The 16,712-nt window shown below is 39.9% G+C and overlaps 1 protein-coding gene across 1 annotated transcript in view; it reads right to left on the reverse strand.

Moving 5' to 3' along the window:
• The window catches only part of LOC111868188 (isocitrate dehydrogenase [NAD] subunit beta, mitochondrial), a 28,657-nt gene extending 19,498 nt beyond the window's left edge, over nucleotides 1-9,159 (reverse strand). The window contains exons 1-2 of the mRNA XM_023858622.2: nucleotides 9,049-9,159; nucleotides 8,803-8,868 (exon numbers count right to left, since the gene is read on the reverse strand). Of these exons, the coding sequence (XP_023714390.1) occupies nucleotides 8,803-8,868; nucleotides 9,049-9,114 (132 nt within the window). The 5' untranslated portion in view covers nucleotides 9,115-9,159. The remainder of the gene's footprint in view (nucleotides 1-8,802; nucleotides 8,869-9,048) is intronic.
• Nucleotides 9,160-16,712: the final 7,553 nt, after the last annotated feature.

Genomic DNA, 16,712 nt, shown 5'->3' on the forward strand with positions numbered 1-16,712 from the left:
AGTGTTATACACCTGATGATGGCCGTCTGAGGCCGAAACATGTAGTGTGGGGAAGCAAGATCAAAGACACAAAATATATTGTTTGCACTTGAGACGGAGTTTATATCATTTATCGTATAGAGTGCAACAGGATGCTTAAATATAATATGGAATACATCTTTAAGATAAAGCCTATTATGTTTGGGTATTGCTATTTTGGTAAAGGCTTGAAGAAGCCCACACTGATTTATGCTCAAGTTCAGAAATGGATATTCCTGCAGGCCACACAGACTAAGCAGAAATGTATCTGACTGATTTTCAATCACTATACTAGACAGGTAGTTAAATACAGTAAAAATTTTCCTTTACATCATTGAAACAAATTTTTAAAGCCAACCAAAAGATTTTATGTATTGTATAAATGAACCAAGCTCTTTCCAGCAAGATTCACAGTCTTGTTTACAGAGGACAAAGGCAGTGACACATTTTGGGGAACGGAATTTATGTCTTGCAAATTGCACAAAACAAAAAATATTTCATAATCTTTACGTGACAATGGTAGAATGACTTTTATTATAAATTATAACTCATTCCTGTTCAGAAAGTAGATATATGAAGTTTTTTAATTGAAGAGAAAAAAGAATAAGAACAATTTCATCAATTCATATTTCCTTAATTTCACATTGAGCTTTGTGTTACTGTCCTGGGCATTTCAACAATTAAAAATTTTCAAGTTTTTACTGTCTATATTTACATTAGCACTGTTTTAGGTTATGGATTTCTTACATGCATACATTCCTTTTTATCCAAATACAATTCTAGACCAATTCCTTCACTAAATTTTAAATGAACATCTACAACATTCTTTGTTCTTAAGATCTGAGGTTTTCACGGTGGTGACTATGAAGAAAGCAGTCTTCTTGGATTTGGCACCGTGTATATGTGGTGTTAATCGACGTTTCGGAGGAACGTATCGCCTCCATCTTCAGGGTAGAAGGAAAAATATAAGAAATCCACAAGCGAAGAGACTGTGAGAACCGGTGAAAGCAGACTGGTGTTGGAAATATACATAGCTGTGTGAGAGTAGTGAAGGAAGGGGGGAAGGGCAAGTCTACAACTGAAATCAGTGGAGTGGGGGGGGAGGAGCTGGGAAAAGCAGGGTTTTGTNAGAAATACATTTATTGATTTGGAGGTACAAAACCCTAATCCCCTTCAAAGTAGTCTCCTTGGTAATGCGCACACTTCTCCCAGCGCTTCCACCATTGTTGGAAACACTTCTGAAACGCGTCTTTTGGAATGGTGATCAGCCGGGTCGTCGCATTCCACATGATGTCTGCTCTTGACTCAAATCGGGTTCCTTTCAGTGGCATTTTCAGCTTGGGAAATAGCCAAAAGTCACACGGAGCCATGTCGGGGGAATAGGCAGCCTGATGAATCACAGGGCTGTTGTGTTTGGCGACAAAAGTCTGAATCAGATGTGCAGTTTCGGTATGAACTTCGTGGACACTCTCCTCATGCCCAAATCCTCGGTCAAAATTGAATGTACCAATCCAATGCTTACCCCTACCTCGTTCGCAAGTTCTCGGAATGTGATACAACGGTCCTCCATGACCAAAGTCCGCACTTGCTCAATGACATTCTCATTTCGACTTGTTGAGTGTCTGCCTGAACACGGTTCGCTGTCCACTGATGTGCAGCCATTTTTGAAGCGGTTGTACCACTCCTTTATCCGTGCGTTGCTCATGGCATCGTCTCCGAAAGCCTGTTGAATCTTGCGAATGGTTTCAACTTGGGTATCGCCAAACTTTTGGCAAAATCTGATGCAATATCGCTGCTCATGTTGTTCCGTCATGTTACACCTCACTGGAATCCAACGAGGGCTCATTACACGTCCTCACTCATAGGCCAACTGCCAGCGACTGACGCTTTCTGCGGGCGGGAAAAAATTCACGACTGCGCACGAATGTCCCCTCCACATCTCAGCCAAAGGGAGCCTCCCGCGCTTCATTGGTTTATGCGGGGAAAAAAGAAGCCTCGATACTTTTTGAACACACCATGTACACGGTGCCAAATCCCAGAAGACTGCTTTCTCCATTCTTTGTTCTCTTCACATTTCATCTTACATAAGGGGTGGGCCTTCTCAGCCCTTGCACCACAACCTACAGTGGTCTATTGTGCTTTACAATTCAGTTTCATAATGAAGGAACTTTTTTAGACTTTCCAGCTTCAGCTTTTACTGTGTACATAGAAAACTTGATATTGCTTCGATATTTCAAATTCAGTTGTTAAAATATCATAATACTCATCTCAGTCTTATATCTGTTCATTGCATAAAGTGCACTGGAGAGAAAGGTCTATACTAACAGTCGTTACTTTTGTCTACTTGGCCGATCACACGTTTGAAATTATTTGTATGTGGCAATGTAACAGTATCCCTAATCCAGCCTCAATAAATATATTTTACCTACTGGGCCAGTTGCAAAACAATATAAATAACACTTAGGTTGATTTCACTATTAAAGTAGTCACATCACGAAGGACCAGAATGAAGGTCAGAACTTAAAACAAAAGCTGTGCCTGGTAATTCTCTACAGGTTTGTGACAATGGCTGATTCTTTATAAAAATATTATCTTGTCCAGAGGGAGAGGGGGAAGAGATGCAGAGGGGGGAGGGGGAGAGAGAGAGAGCGAGCACGCGGGTGTGTGTGTGTTTGTATGATGGCACACACACACAGGAAATGAAAAGTCCATCTACTCTACGAATCAAGGTATGTCAGAATTTAAGTCAGCAACTTCACTGGAAAGAAGTCCTGTGTACATACATTTAAATTTCCCACTGGCATACAAATACCATAAGCATGCTGCAAAGAGAATCTAATAACTTTCTAATCATAATGATGACTGATCTACATCACTCACTGACAATGATGTACCCTTGTTCCCATAGCAGAAGAAGTACACCATGCTTATGAGATAAGATTATTTCAGTGTGACTGAATCTTGTACCACTCCTACATTAATTAACATGGGTTTTGTGGTGGTCAGAAAAACAAGGCAGGGAACTCATGAACAGCAATGTTAAAGCATGTAACCAAGTAAGGTGGTTAAGGTGAAAGTCAATTTCTTTGCTGACTATAATGCAACCATACAACTGAAATTTATACAGGGGTTGGAACCTTAATAGTGGCAACACTGATGTAGAGACACCATGCAACGGAACCGAATGTTGTTTATACCACACGTTAGTTACATACCTACCTTACCTCAGAGCAAATGGACTCTCCCTTCATACATCACACGCATGGGCAGTGACAAGAAGAACAGAGCCTCATGTTAGCTGGTAGTCTAATGTGGTGTTGTCACAATGTTTTGAAAACAGGAACAACGGAGTTGGATAAATATTGAATGTTCCAGAGGCCATACAGCACGACAGTGTCATCAAGGTCTTCAAGAGGATTGCGGAAAATCTGCATTGCCTTACAGAACAGTGGAAAGGTGAATAAAAGCCTTCAACGAGGGACACCAAAATGTGGCAGACATGCATCAGCCAGGTCATCCTAGTGTCAGTGAAGAAGAAGCGTATGCTTTTCCGTGTTACTGGGGAGTGATCGACGCCATACGATTCTTGAGCTGGCCCAAGACAGGATTAGCACATATGACTGTGCTTCACATTCTGAAGGAACGCCTAGGCATGAGAAAAACTGCATCAGGATTGGTTCCGCATGATCTGATGGAAATGCATAAATGGCTAGGATACGATGCTGCTCATAACCACTTGGAGTGCTATGAGCACGAAGGAGAGGCTCTCTTATGCCATATCATTAAACTGGATGAGACATGGGCCAAATCGTATGAGGCACAAATGAAACGCCAATCAAATGAATGGCGTCATTACGGGTCACCATGAAAATCAAAAGTTAGTCAGAACCCCAGCAATGTGGAAGTCATGGTGATTCTCATGTACAACTGTGATGGTGTTATCCTAATGCATACCGTTCCCCGAAAGCAGACCATCAGTTTGCAGTATTACTGTTAATTTTTGGAACACAACCTGCGACCAGCTTTGAGAAAGAAGCGGCGACACTTTCCATAGAACCCACCCATCATTTTGCAGGACACTGCTCAGCCACATGCAGTGCAAGCTGTGGCTGATCTGTTTGATCGATGGGACTGAGAAGTGCTGTACCATCCACCATACTCCCCGGACTTATGCCCTTGTGACTTCGACCTGATTCCTAAGATGAAGGAACCACTATGTGGCATTCGCTTCAGAACTGTTCCAGAGACTCTTAAGGCAGTAGACCGCTCCATTCGAACTATCAACATGACAGGAGCTGCTAAAGGTATCCTATGACTTCCACATTGCTGGCAACAGGTTGTACACAATGCTGGTGACTACACTGAAGAACAGCAAAACTTCGAAACATGCATCTTATTTTTTTTTCAGCTGTAAATAAAAAGTTGCCACTATTAAAGTTCCAACCCTCACATATTGCTGTGTTATTTATCACTCTAAAACATTTTTTCATGCAAGGAAACAAATTCTTATCCTTTTTTACAGTACCCCATCCTACAAATCAGTACACATTTAAAGGTGAATCAATACAGCAAAAGTGCAGCACGAAAGGGAGTGTGGGGTGGGCCAATTGTAGGCTACTTCCATTTGGGTCATTCAGTACAGAGCTGAAATGACAAGTTTTGCCAAGTGACCCATGAAATATGGCAAAAGTAGAACTAGCTCTTCATCTCCTGCATCACTATCATATACTGTACACAACTCTCCTCCCTTGTTTATGCATCACCTATTTAGTGTGTTTCAAATCACTGATTTCCCTTTGTCACATGTTAAAAAAAATTACAACACTGCACTGAACTACACAGGCCACAAATGTCTCACATCACTGCCAAGCAACAACTAGGGGTGTCAGCTGAAGGATACCCACAAACCCCTATACATTTACATTTATTTTTCACTTCATGGACCCAATCATATCCCCATAGGGCTGGATATAAAACATGTCACATATTACAAATTCATGATGACTATACATCATTCATCCTTGGTCCAATAAAATATATAATCAGGCCTCACACAGATAGCTCAAGGTGTCAGAACAACACACATAGGTCGTGGAAAAACCACCGTCAAATTCACGCCTTGCCATTCCACACACATTGGCAAGCTGTATCATTAAAACAGTTACATTATAAAATATTAAAATTCATAACAAAAACAGACATCATACATACTACTAAACTTACAGCAAGTAAGTCTCAACAATGTATAATTCACGCACACACACCCCATTTATTAACTCGTTAACTTTTGAGCCCCTTGCATGCTTGACAAATTCATTGATAGAGTAAACTGCATTACTTCGCAAATAATTTTGTAAAACAAACCTAAATTGTTTTTTATCACTTTTTAAAACTGTGATATTTGATGGCAGAGCATTAAATAGCTTGACACCTGAATAATACACCTCTCTCTGATAGGATGATAAATGTGTTGTAGGTATATGAAGGTGGTCATTCCTTCTGGTACCAGTCATATACACAGAGTTATTGGTTTGAAACTTATCCAAATTATTAACAGCAAATCTCATCAGTGAGAGCAAATATACACATGGGATTGGTAGTGTCAAGCTTTTTAAATAAATCTCTACATGTATGAGTTGGGCCCACTCCCATCATTATTCTTATTATTTTCTTTTGTATAACAAAGACCTTATGACTGTCTGATGTATTTCCCCAATATATTATTCCATATTTCACCAATGAATGATAATGTGCATAATATACAGCTTTAAGACTATTATATTTAACATACAGGATAATTTTCGCATTAGAAAACAAACTGTGCTCAACTTGTGAAGCATAAAATCGACATACGTCAGATGACTGTCCAGCTGCAAACTGAGAAATTTGATCATTTCTACTGCTTTCAGCTTTTTGTTAAAAAACAATGTATATGGAGGGTATCTCGTAGCTGCTGTTGGGATGAATTTTATCATTTTTTGTTTTATCCAGATTTAACACTAACTGATTATTTTGAAACCACATAAACATGTGATTAAAAACAACATCCAATTTTATTTTTAAATTATAGTAGTCTTCAGCTGTGCAAAGAATACTTGCGTTATCTGCAAACATAATCACTTCCGAAATTTTACTTATTTCAAGGGGGAAATCGCTTATGTATATATTAAAGTGTAAGGGTCCCAACACCAATCCCTAAGGCACACCACATCCAACAATTTCCCACTTAGAATAATATTTATTATTTATATAATTTAATTCCACTCTTTGCCTCCTATGTAAGAGGTAAGATTTAAACCATTGCAATAATACACCCTGCACTCCATAGCGCTGTAGTTTCATTAATAGATCATGATTAATGCAGCCAAAGGCCTTGGATATGTCACAAAATATACCAGTTACATACTCTTTTCTATTACAAGCTGTAAGTATTACATTGGTTAATTTAAACACTGCATCTTCAGTTGATAATCCCTTTTGGAATCCATACTGCTCTGAAAGTAATATTTGTTTTACGATATGATCACTGAGTCTTCTAAAAATTGTTGTTTCAAAAACTTTTGCAAACCCAGTTACTACAGATATTGGCCTGTAGTTACTTATAACAGCCTTTTAGCCTTTTTTTGTATACTGGCTTAATAATTCCTTCCATCAGGAGGTAAGTATACCAGCTGTTATCCAGCCATTATCCTCGAGTTTATTTGTTACATTTTGCTTTGGAAAGCATGACTCATAGTCGAGTAAATACTTATTTAAAAATGAGTTGAACATTTCATTTACATCATTAAGTTTATATATAGTTTTACATTTCTCATTAGATAGATTTTTAAGAAACTGAGCAATTGAGTCCTCATTTACTAATCTTCTTGCGATTCTCTGCACTTTTTTCTTCTACATTTCACTGCAAAGGTGAAGCTTCATAAGAAAAGGAAAAGTGGTTGAGAGAAGTAAAATCTCTGTCCCACGTGTCCTACTAACTCTTGTTCCTACATATAATTTCTTAGCCAAGACAGCCACATCAAACCAGCAGCCTATCACTAATGTCATAACAGCATGAATGTTGTGCCTAGCAGGAAAGCTGTCGCACTGGCAATCATTTAATCCAGTTTGCATTCGTAATAGTAAGAGAAAACCAGTCAGCAACAGTTCAGAAGTTCCTTCACTCTCTGTAGAAAGTCTCTATTAACTCTATTAATATGAGTTATTTCATCGATGTAAGAGATCAACTACAGATCAGATCTTTTGCATTCGTCAGATATTGGAGAAAAAATGGGAGTACAATGAGACAGTACATCAGCTATTCATAGACTTCAAGAAAGTCTATGATTCAGTTAGGATGGGAGTATTGTATAATATTCTGATAGTTTGGGATACCCATGAAACTAGTTAAGCTGATTAAAATGTGTTTAAACGAAACTTATGGTAAAGTCCGTATAAGTAAACATTTGTATGATAAATTTCCTATCCAGAATGGTCTAGGACAAGGAGATGTTTTATCGCCACTACTTTTCAACTTTGCTTTAGAATATGCCATTAGGAAGGCCCAGGAAAACCAGGTGGGGCTGAAATTAAATGGGACACATCAGCTGCTGGGTCAATGGCGATGATGTGAATCTACTGGGTGATAATATAGATACCATAAAGAAAAACACACAAACTTTAATTGACACAAGTACAGAGGTTGGTCTAGAAGTAAACATGGAGAAAACTAAGTATATGTTGCACTCTCATCACCAAAATACAGGGCAAAATCATGACATAAATATAGCTAACAGATGTTTTGAAAATGTGGCACAGTTCAGATATTTAGGAACAACAATAACAGATTGAAACCTGATTCAGGAAGAAATTAAGAGGAGATTGAAATTGGGTAATGCTTGCTACCATTCAGTCCAGAACCTTTTGTCTTCTTGTCTGCTGTCGAAAAACTTAAAAATTAGATGATACAAAACTATAATTTTGTCCATGGTTCTGTGTGGGTGTGAAACTTGGTGTCTGATATTAAGGGAGGTACATAGACTGAGGGTGTTGAGGAGAATATTTGGACCAAAGTGGGATGAGGTGAGAGGAGGCTGGAGAAAACAGCATAACGAGGAGCTTCCTAACTTGTACTCTTCTCCAAGTATAATTAGAACGATCAAGTGAAGGAGGATAAGGTGGGCAGGGCATGTAGCACGAATGGGGAGAAGAGGTATCCATATAGGATCTTGGTGGTGAAGCCAGAAGGAAAGAGACCACTGGGAAGACCAAGGTGTAGGTGGATGAACATTAAAATGGATCTTAGAGGGAGAGGATGGGATGGTATTGATTGGATTGATCTGGATCACGATAGGGACCAGTGGAGGACTCTTGTAAACACGGTAATGAACCTTCAGGTTCCATGAAATGCTGGGAAATTCTTGGGTAGCTACAGATTTGGATTCTCCTCATGAAGGGCTCAGCTCCATACGTATTTCATAATGTACTATATCCTGTTCCAAGAAACAGCGTAATTGATATTCCTGATTTATACAGCTATATTCAGTTAATATTATATCCATTTTCGTATGAGGCTCCCTTGTTCTAAAAAAATTTAAATGAGCCAGGAAAATGTTATTCATTAAAACTTATTACCGTCTACATAAACAAGACTATCTACTTGCGTTTGTAACTTATATACACCAATTTAAACATCTGGCTCCACAGTAGACCCTTGATAACAGGCATGTTTAATACCACACAGACGTTACATATGTTTCCATGGAATTCATTGTAACAGTTTCGATTTTTAAATCTCGAACTTACAATGGCCGGAGCAGCGGATGACGGATGAAACGATCGTGTACATACTACGGGGAGACTTTGAGAAACCTGCAAGTAAGAAGCTGATGTAAAATAATCATGTAGCACTATGCCACAACGGAAGGCAGCAAGAATTTCACAGTAACCTTCTACAATATAGAACTCGCAATCTTAATATTGGCTCGTAACATTACTATCTTTACTACTCTTCTGGTTAAATTAATATTCTTATCGTGCCAATAAACATACTCGAAAAAGTGTTTTACAGAACTGTCCATTACATAACGCCATTCTACGAACGTAGCTACACAACATCGACCGTATCGACTGGTGTCGACAAGACTGGACAAGACGGACAAAACGGTTCTGTAATTGGGTCACACAAATGCGATAGCTGAATTGTGATTGGTTTACACACATGCGATTCGTATATTGCCATAGGTGTATTGTGAGTGGATCTATCTAGTTCCTATTGTCTGCTTATAGATGGCAGCCAGGACTTCTCTGTGCACCATGACCCATTAAAATGGGCGGGGGGAACAATCCGGTTCAAACATTGGGGAAAAGAATGCAAAATTGAATTTTTTTTCCGGTTTTACTGGACCCCGGGGCACTGCGGAGTTGAAGTTAATGAGAGGGCCAACTTGGAGGCAAAGCAAGCAATCAAAGAAGGCAGAGGTAGTCAATTACTATTACCAGTGGCAGATCTAAAAAACCAATGAAAAAAGGGCAACAATGATGGACATCCTTTCTTAGAACAGCAAAAATAATACCCAAAGTCGGTTACAGAGCTCTTAAAGCTAGAAGAGAAAAGATTTCTGGAAGGCATCTGTTAATTCTTAAACAACATTCCTATATTTATATAAAATAGATGTGTAAGAAAAATAAAGGAATTGTACTGATTATTAACAGTATACTCTCAGATTTAAGTTAAGACATATATTAAGAATTAAAGAGTAAATTCAATCATAACAGATGAGGATAGATAATGCACATTATTCGCATCCATGGTATTCCCCGTGGATGGTACATCAGCAGGTGAGGTAGGTGTCATATGAGAAGATACAATTATTGACTTCTTGGATATTATCCACCCTCCTGTTTATTTAAAAACATTTCGGAGAGTGAACTCGTGTGTCCATCCTCATCGTCCTCAATCAATAGAGCTAGTCCCTAACTCCGGATGATTCAAGTGAAAACTCGGGTCATGATTCTCGGATAACTTAATGTTGCCTTACACTGCATCCAAACTTGCCTAAAGAATGCGAATGAATGAACTGGCCAAGTGCATGCTGTGAATCGGTAGCGAACAATGAACGCATGTGTTCACTTGTGCTTGGTTTGGCTGGCAGACCGGTACATCATAGCGAATTCGTGTTTATGTATGAAAGGGGATAAATCACATTTGCCATCCTGCACTGGTATGTAATTTGACAACATACATGACAAACAAAACCGAACGTTAAGAGACAAAAATTCTCAATGAAATGCATAGGATACACAGACCAAGACTGGCACGCGAAAGAACATTCGTTCGTTCACAACAGTTCATGAAATGTGTACTCACCTTCAGGTACACCAAACCCGAAATACCAATGACCAATCCCTATCACTTATACCAACCACTTTCATTTCTTTGTGTTCTCCTTGTTAATGATGGTATCTCATATGTTAGATCACTGAAATCTATTGAGCTTTAGAAAAGGGTTGTCACATAGATGCCCGAAAAGTTTTTCTAAATTTTACACTCAGGTGCTGCAATTTTCATATCCACCAAGCATGGTTACAAAAATCACGTCTCTCTCGTGTGTGTGTGGAGGGTCTGAATCCCAACATGGTTGAACATGGTTCTCATGGCTCTCTGACCACACTTCATTGCTGTGATATTGTATTTTGATAATGGCTTTCTATATATGTAATTAAAATGTCACATTATTTTTCATTTTGTCCACTATTACTACCATTTATTTTATTTGCACAAACGATTCATGCCTGAAGTAAGATTTCTTGCAGGGAAGACACATTTTCGTGCACCCCACCTGTTTTCGCTCACATGACAGTCATGTGCTTCTGCCGTTACTAAGTTTGCATTTTTCCATCCATATTAGGTTACTGCAGAGGTTAGAATGAAATCTGGACGTGTCATGGTATTCTCGCTAACCCTCGAGAATGTTAAGGAGAGTGTCAAATTGATTCATAAGAATACTGAGGTAAATGGAACTTAAATTGTGAATTCAGTGTTAATCCCTTCCTTGAATTGTCTCCCTCAAATATTCACTGGCCTTGGTACATATAAGGAAGGCTGAGAGCTACTCATAAATTCTAGACAAAATATTGCCCTACAGTCCCTTCAGCCTCAAGGGAGATTCTGGTCAATGGCTCTTTAGGACCACTCACAATCGCAGGCTGGGGTCATGGCCAAGATCCTGATGATATATTGAGGTGGATGAAGGACATCAACCCAGGGCTTAGCACAGAGCACTGGAGGGTTCTAGACAGGATACCTGAGGCAAAAGCCCAGAGGCTTCTCCACCTTATACACTGGGCTTCCTTTACAACCATCAAGTAATCGGCTACAAGATATTCACATGACTCATTCAGGAAGTCATTATGATCATGACTGATCGTCAAGCAGGGCCCAAATATGAAGAAGAGGCCTCAATGTGTCCAGCATCCCTAGGATCTGATGTTGAGGAGGGTGGGACTACAACAGCTACTCCCCTCCTTCTCCTCCTGAGTCCCAGGTCACTCGAAGGAAGAGTAAGGAGGAAGGCAAAAGAAGAAACTGACACCATGGATTTCATTCAAATTAATCCACATCACAGTAAGTCAGCTACAGCTGTCTTATGCCAGTAACTTGCCATGGGAATGGCAGATGTTACTCTGGAAGCTTGGATTTATGGGGGCCAAATAAGAGGCTTAACCAGCTGAGGAGGAACAATTTTTCTGTTCTGTTCTCTGTGTGGAATTACCTTTTCATTCAGCCATGATACCATGGTTCTTTTCTCTGCCTTCAGTGTTGGAGGTGATATCGATCTGAAGATTGTAGTAGAGAGCACTGTATATTACAAAATATTGTGCAGATGTAGATTAGGAAACAGCCTGTTAACCACTTCTGAAATTTCTGTAATTTGTGTCACTGTGATAATCTACTGTAGTTTTACAGGATTTAAAACATATGTATGCATTAGGAATAAAACCTTTGTCACTATCAGCATGTACTATAATCAGCTGTCATCCTTCAGAAAATAGGAGTAAGCAGGCCACTAAATTTCATCACGTCACAGTTATGGATGTATTTTCAATCCATAAACATTATGGGTCTGCCTTACTTTCTGTACTTCACTATCGATTCTTCTTCTCTTTTTTTTCGCCTGCCTGGAACCTAAGTCATTAGCATTTTTCTTCAATTTGAGAGGGACCCTGTAAACATGATTGATTGGTTCAACTTTGGATCTGATCTGTTCTGATCTTTGCTTGTTGGTGACAGAGCTCATTAAGTCACACAAATAACACACACACACACACACATATATATATATAGATATATATATATATATATAAAAGTTGTCTGGCATTCATTTGGAGATGATACAAGTCTTCATGAACAACTGTGAATTAGGCCAATATACTGGATTCCATGATTTTCATTCCATTCACTATTCTTGTACTGATACTTTCCTTCTCTGTATTCTTTTCTGTATTTCTTTGAGGTTTGTGAGAAATTCTGCATCAGCCTTCTTTCCATAAATTTACATACACTGGCCACAACTTCTCACTTTTGGCTATGAATTTACTTTGAATAGGTGACATCCTTAAAGCAACCCATGTTTTTCTGTATAAAATCCACAGGGTCAGCAACACAACACAACCTTATGTGTTCACAGCTGCAACATAATTAACTCAGACACCATTCTGCAAAGCAATATCAGAATATGAACTCCCAAAAATCCATGGCCCATTCATAACCAACGGACTGCGAAGAGTAAATGGGACAATCAGTGACACAATAGAGAAAATGATTTATATATGTTTAAAACTGAAATAGACACAAGTTCTATTCTAATTTATCGTGTTTCAATGAACCAGTCCACAAAATCCTGCATTTCTTATATACAATTACAATGTGAATTATAATTCAAATATTTTTAAACTAGACTAATTAATTCCAAGCTAAATTTGCATCACCCGTCATACAATGAATATAAACTCATTATGAGCGGGAGGAAGGTGTTCAAATGCACATGAAAGTGTTCTCACCTCGTATCAGTCACCTTAAATATGCTCATGATCACAAATATATCATTTGTAAGATTTTAGTTTTTCACGGCGGTGACTATGAAGAAAGCAGTCTTCTGGGATGTGACACCATGTAGATGTGATGTTAACCGACGTTTCGTTGAAACATATCGCCTCCATCTTCAGGGTAGAAGGAAAAATAAAAAAATCCGCAAGTGAAGAGACAGTGAGAACAGGTGCAAGCAGACTAATGTTGGAAATAAACTCAGCTATATGAGAGCAGGGAAGGAAGGGGACAAGTCTACATGGGAAATCAGTGGGATATTGTGTTAAGGGAGAAAGGCAAGGTTAATGGGAGGGCATTAACCCTTAAGCTGGGGGGGGGGTTGCTATGTGAGTCCGTCATGGACTGTGTGGCTTTGTGAATCTGGCATCATGTCCCGGGGGGGGGGGTTAGGGAACAGATGAGAGGCTTCCATGACTTGCTGAGACAAAACCCCCCCTCTCTGTTCATATTGTCGGGATGGAGTTCAATCTCAATGGCTTCCCTACTGATGCGATCCATATATCGGGTCTTGGTGGTGAGGATAGAGGTATTCTGAAGCTGAATGCAGTGTCCCAAATCGATGCTGTGTTCAGCTACAGCTGACTTGTCCAATTGTTCAAGACAAATCTGCCTCTGATGCTCCTTCAACCTCATGCCTAGGGAGTGGCCCATCTGCCCAATATAGACCTTGCAGCACTTGCATGGGATATTGTATACACCCTGTGTCCTTAGTCCCAGGCTCTCTTTGACCGGCCAGAGGAAACTGGATAATTTGTTTGGAGGCAGACCCACTGATTTGATGTTGTGCCAGAACAGCACTCTGCTGATATGGTTGAATATAGTCCTGACACAGGGCAAGAAGGCGACTGAGCCCAGTTTATCTTCAGGCCACCTGATGTTCGGCCAACGGTTGAGAACTCTGTGGATCTGCCGGTTGTTGTATCCGTTCTTCCTGCGTAATTCCCCCAGGAGCACCAACTCTGTATGTAAGCTGTCTTGATCACAAAGTGCTCTCTAGCTCTGTGCACCAATGTGGAAAGTGCAGCTTGCTTGTTGGAAGGGTGGTGGTGGGACTCAGCATTAAGGTAGAGGTTTGTATGGGTGGATTTGTGGTACACTCTATGGCCCAGACAACCATCGGGTCTCCTGTAAATATCTATATCCAGGAAGGGGAGGTGGCCCTCAGTTTCAGTCTCCATTGTGAACTGAATGCACTGGTGGATACTGTTTAGGGTGATTCAGGAAGTCCTTATGCTTGTTGGGCCCATGTGGCCAGATGACGAAGATGTCATCCACGTAGCGAAAAGTGTGGGGCAAAGTCAAGTGCCCTCTCCTCGAAGTCCTCCATATATAGGTTAGAGATGACCGGAGAGAGTGGCGAGCCCATCGCCACACCATCGGTTTGTTCATAGAACTGGCCATTGAAGTTGACGTATGAGGTGGTCAGGACATGGCGGAAGAGTCTCAAGATATCTTCTTTGAAATGTCATCCTAGTAGATCCATTGTATCCTTTATAAGCACCCTGCTGAAGAGTGACACTACATTGAAACTGACCATTATGTCGTGGGGATCAACATAGAGAGCCCAATGTGTGGACAAATTCCATGGAGTTACTCACATGGTGTGGACAGTTGCCAGTGTATGTGCTCAGTAGGCCAGCCAAGTGTTTGGCCAGGCGATAGGTAGGAGAGCCAATAGTGCTCACAATATGCCTTAGTGGAGCATCAGGCTTGTGGATCTTTGGCAACCCATAGTCTAGGTGGCCTGGAACCTTGAGGTTGTAGCTGTTGACAGACCTCCTCAGCAATCGAGGACTTTTTCAGTAGAACAGTCTTGTGCTCTATAGCATCAGTAGGGTCCTTCTTCAACTTCTTGCAGGCCTTGTCCTCCAAGAGAGCGGTGATCTTTTGGTTGTAGTCTGACGTATCCAGTACCATGGCTGCATTACACTTATCAGCTGGAAGGACGGTGAGTGCCTCGTTGGCTTTTAAGGACCAAAGGGCTCTCCTCTCGGCACCAGTCAGGCTGTCCTTGGATTTGTGGGAGCTTTTGACAATTCTGACCGTCTCCTGTTGGATCTCCTCCGCAGTCTCTACAGGCAGGGCCACTATCAGCTTCTCCACCCCACATAGGATATCCTTGACGGGAACTGATTTCCCATGTAGACTTGTCCCTTCCTTTCCTGCTCTCATATAACTGAGTTTGTTTCCAACATTAGTCTGCTTGCACCTCTTCTCACTGTCTCTTCGCTTGCAGATTTTCTTATTTTTCCTTCTACCCTGAAGATGGAGGCGATACGTTCCTCCGAAACATCGGTTAACACCACATCTACACAGTGCTACATCCCAGAAGACTGCTTTCTTCAATATACCACTTGCTCAATGATTCAAACAATGTATATTCTCCGGCTCATAAATAGACTTTGCTCATCACTAGGAGAGTTGCAGACAACAGAACTAAGAATAACAAGCTTAGTTATGATTCTAATATAATTTTAAAACATCATTTATACTGCAGAGGTTACAATACACCATCCAATGAGATGGTAAGGTGATCATCGATATTAAGTGAATAAGGTTTCAGAAGAAGGTAACCATGAAGAACCTGTTAGGATACCTTGTAGCCTTGCAAATATTTGAAATATAAATTCCTGAGTACAAGCCTAGAGTGGTACCACAGTACAAATAGCTGAACTGTATTTTTATGAAAATGATGTACGGTAAGTAAAGATATACTCATGCATCTCACAATAAGGGCAGTAGAACTGGCAGTAATACATATTCTTGATGAATGGATTATGTTCAAACCACTTTACCTCTAAACAGAACTCCTGGGCCAGCCCCAGCTCTTCAGAAGATGAGGAAGATAAACCTCAGCATCTGCACTAAAATTTGAACCCAGGTTTGTGGAAAGACCTGGGTTGGAATTTGCATGGTGTGAAGGTTAATGTAAAATATGAAGGGGGATACTGTCTACAGATAGAAGCTTCTTGGGACACAGCACAGAGCTAGGAAAGCAGATATTTTGATTCCTACAACAGTGGAACAAAATACATCTTGGTTATGTTTTATGTTTTTGAAACAATGACGAGAAGTTTTGTCATCCAGTTTACAAACTTACAACAGTTAAATATATTAATCTGTCTGCTAGTCATACTGCAATGTAGAGCATATCATAAATAACTTACAGTGTGGCTATAGCATATGGGATTATCTTTTCAAAATTCTGTGCCTTTATTTTATCAAGTTTCCTTATGTTCAATGAACATTAGCATATTTCTGCAATGTTATGCAACCACTATTTTGGAATTTCTCTCCTTGGTGCCACAAACTACTGATAGCATGATTCGAGTTACTGCAGCCTTCTGAACTTATTCTCACAAACTTCACAGTGTGACTGTATCATGGCATTATCCCAATTTCAAATGTTTGTATTTTTACCTAACACCTTACCATTTATAATAAATGTAATCAGTGGTAAGCTGCCATGTTTTTAATCTCCCTCCTTGTGAAATCAATTTCTGGTAACATATATTTCTATGAATTCTGACAGTCTGTTGATGAACTTATTCTGAGACTCATAAGAAACACTGAAAAGTGGGAAATATCATTTCCAGAGCACCACAAA

The sequence above is a fragment of the Cryptotermes secundus genome, unplaced genomic scaffold (assembly GCF_002891405.2).
Source record: "Cryptotermes secundus unplaced genomic scaffold, Csec_1.0 scaffold52, whole genome shotgun sequence".
NCBI classification, from domain to species: Eukaryota; Metazoa; Arthropoda; class Insecta; order Blattodea; family Kalotermitidae; genus Cryptotermes; species Cryptotermes secundus.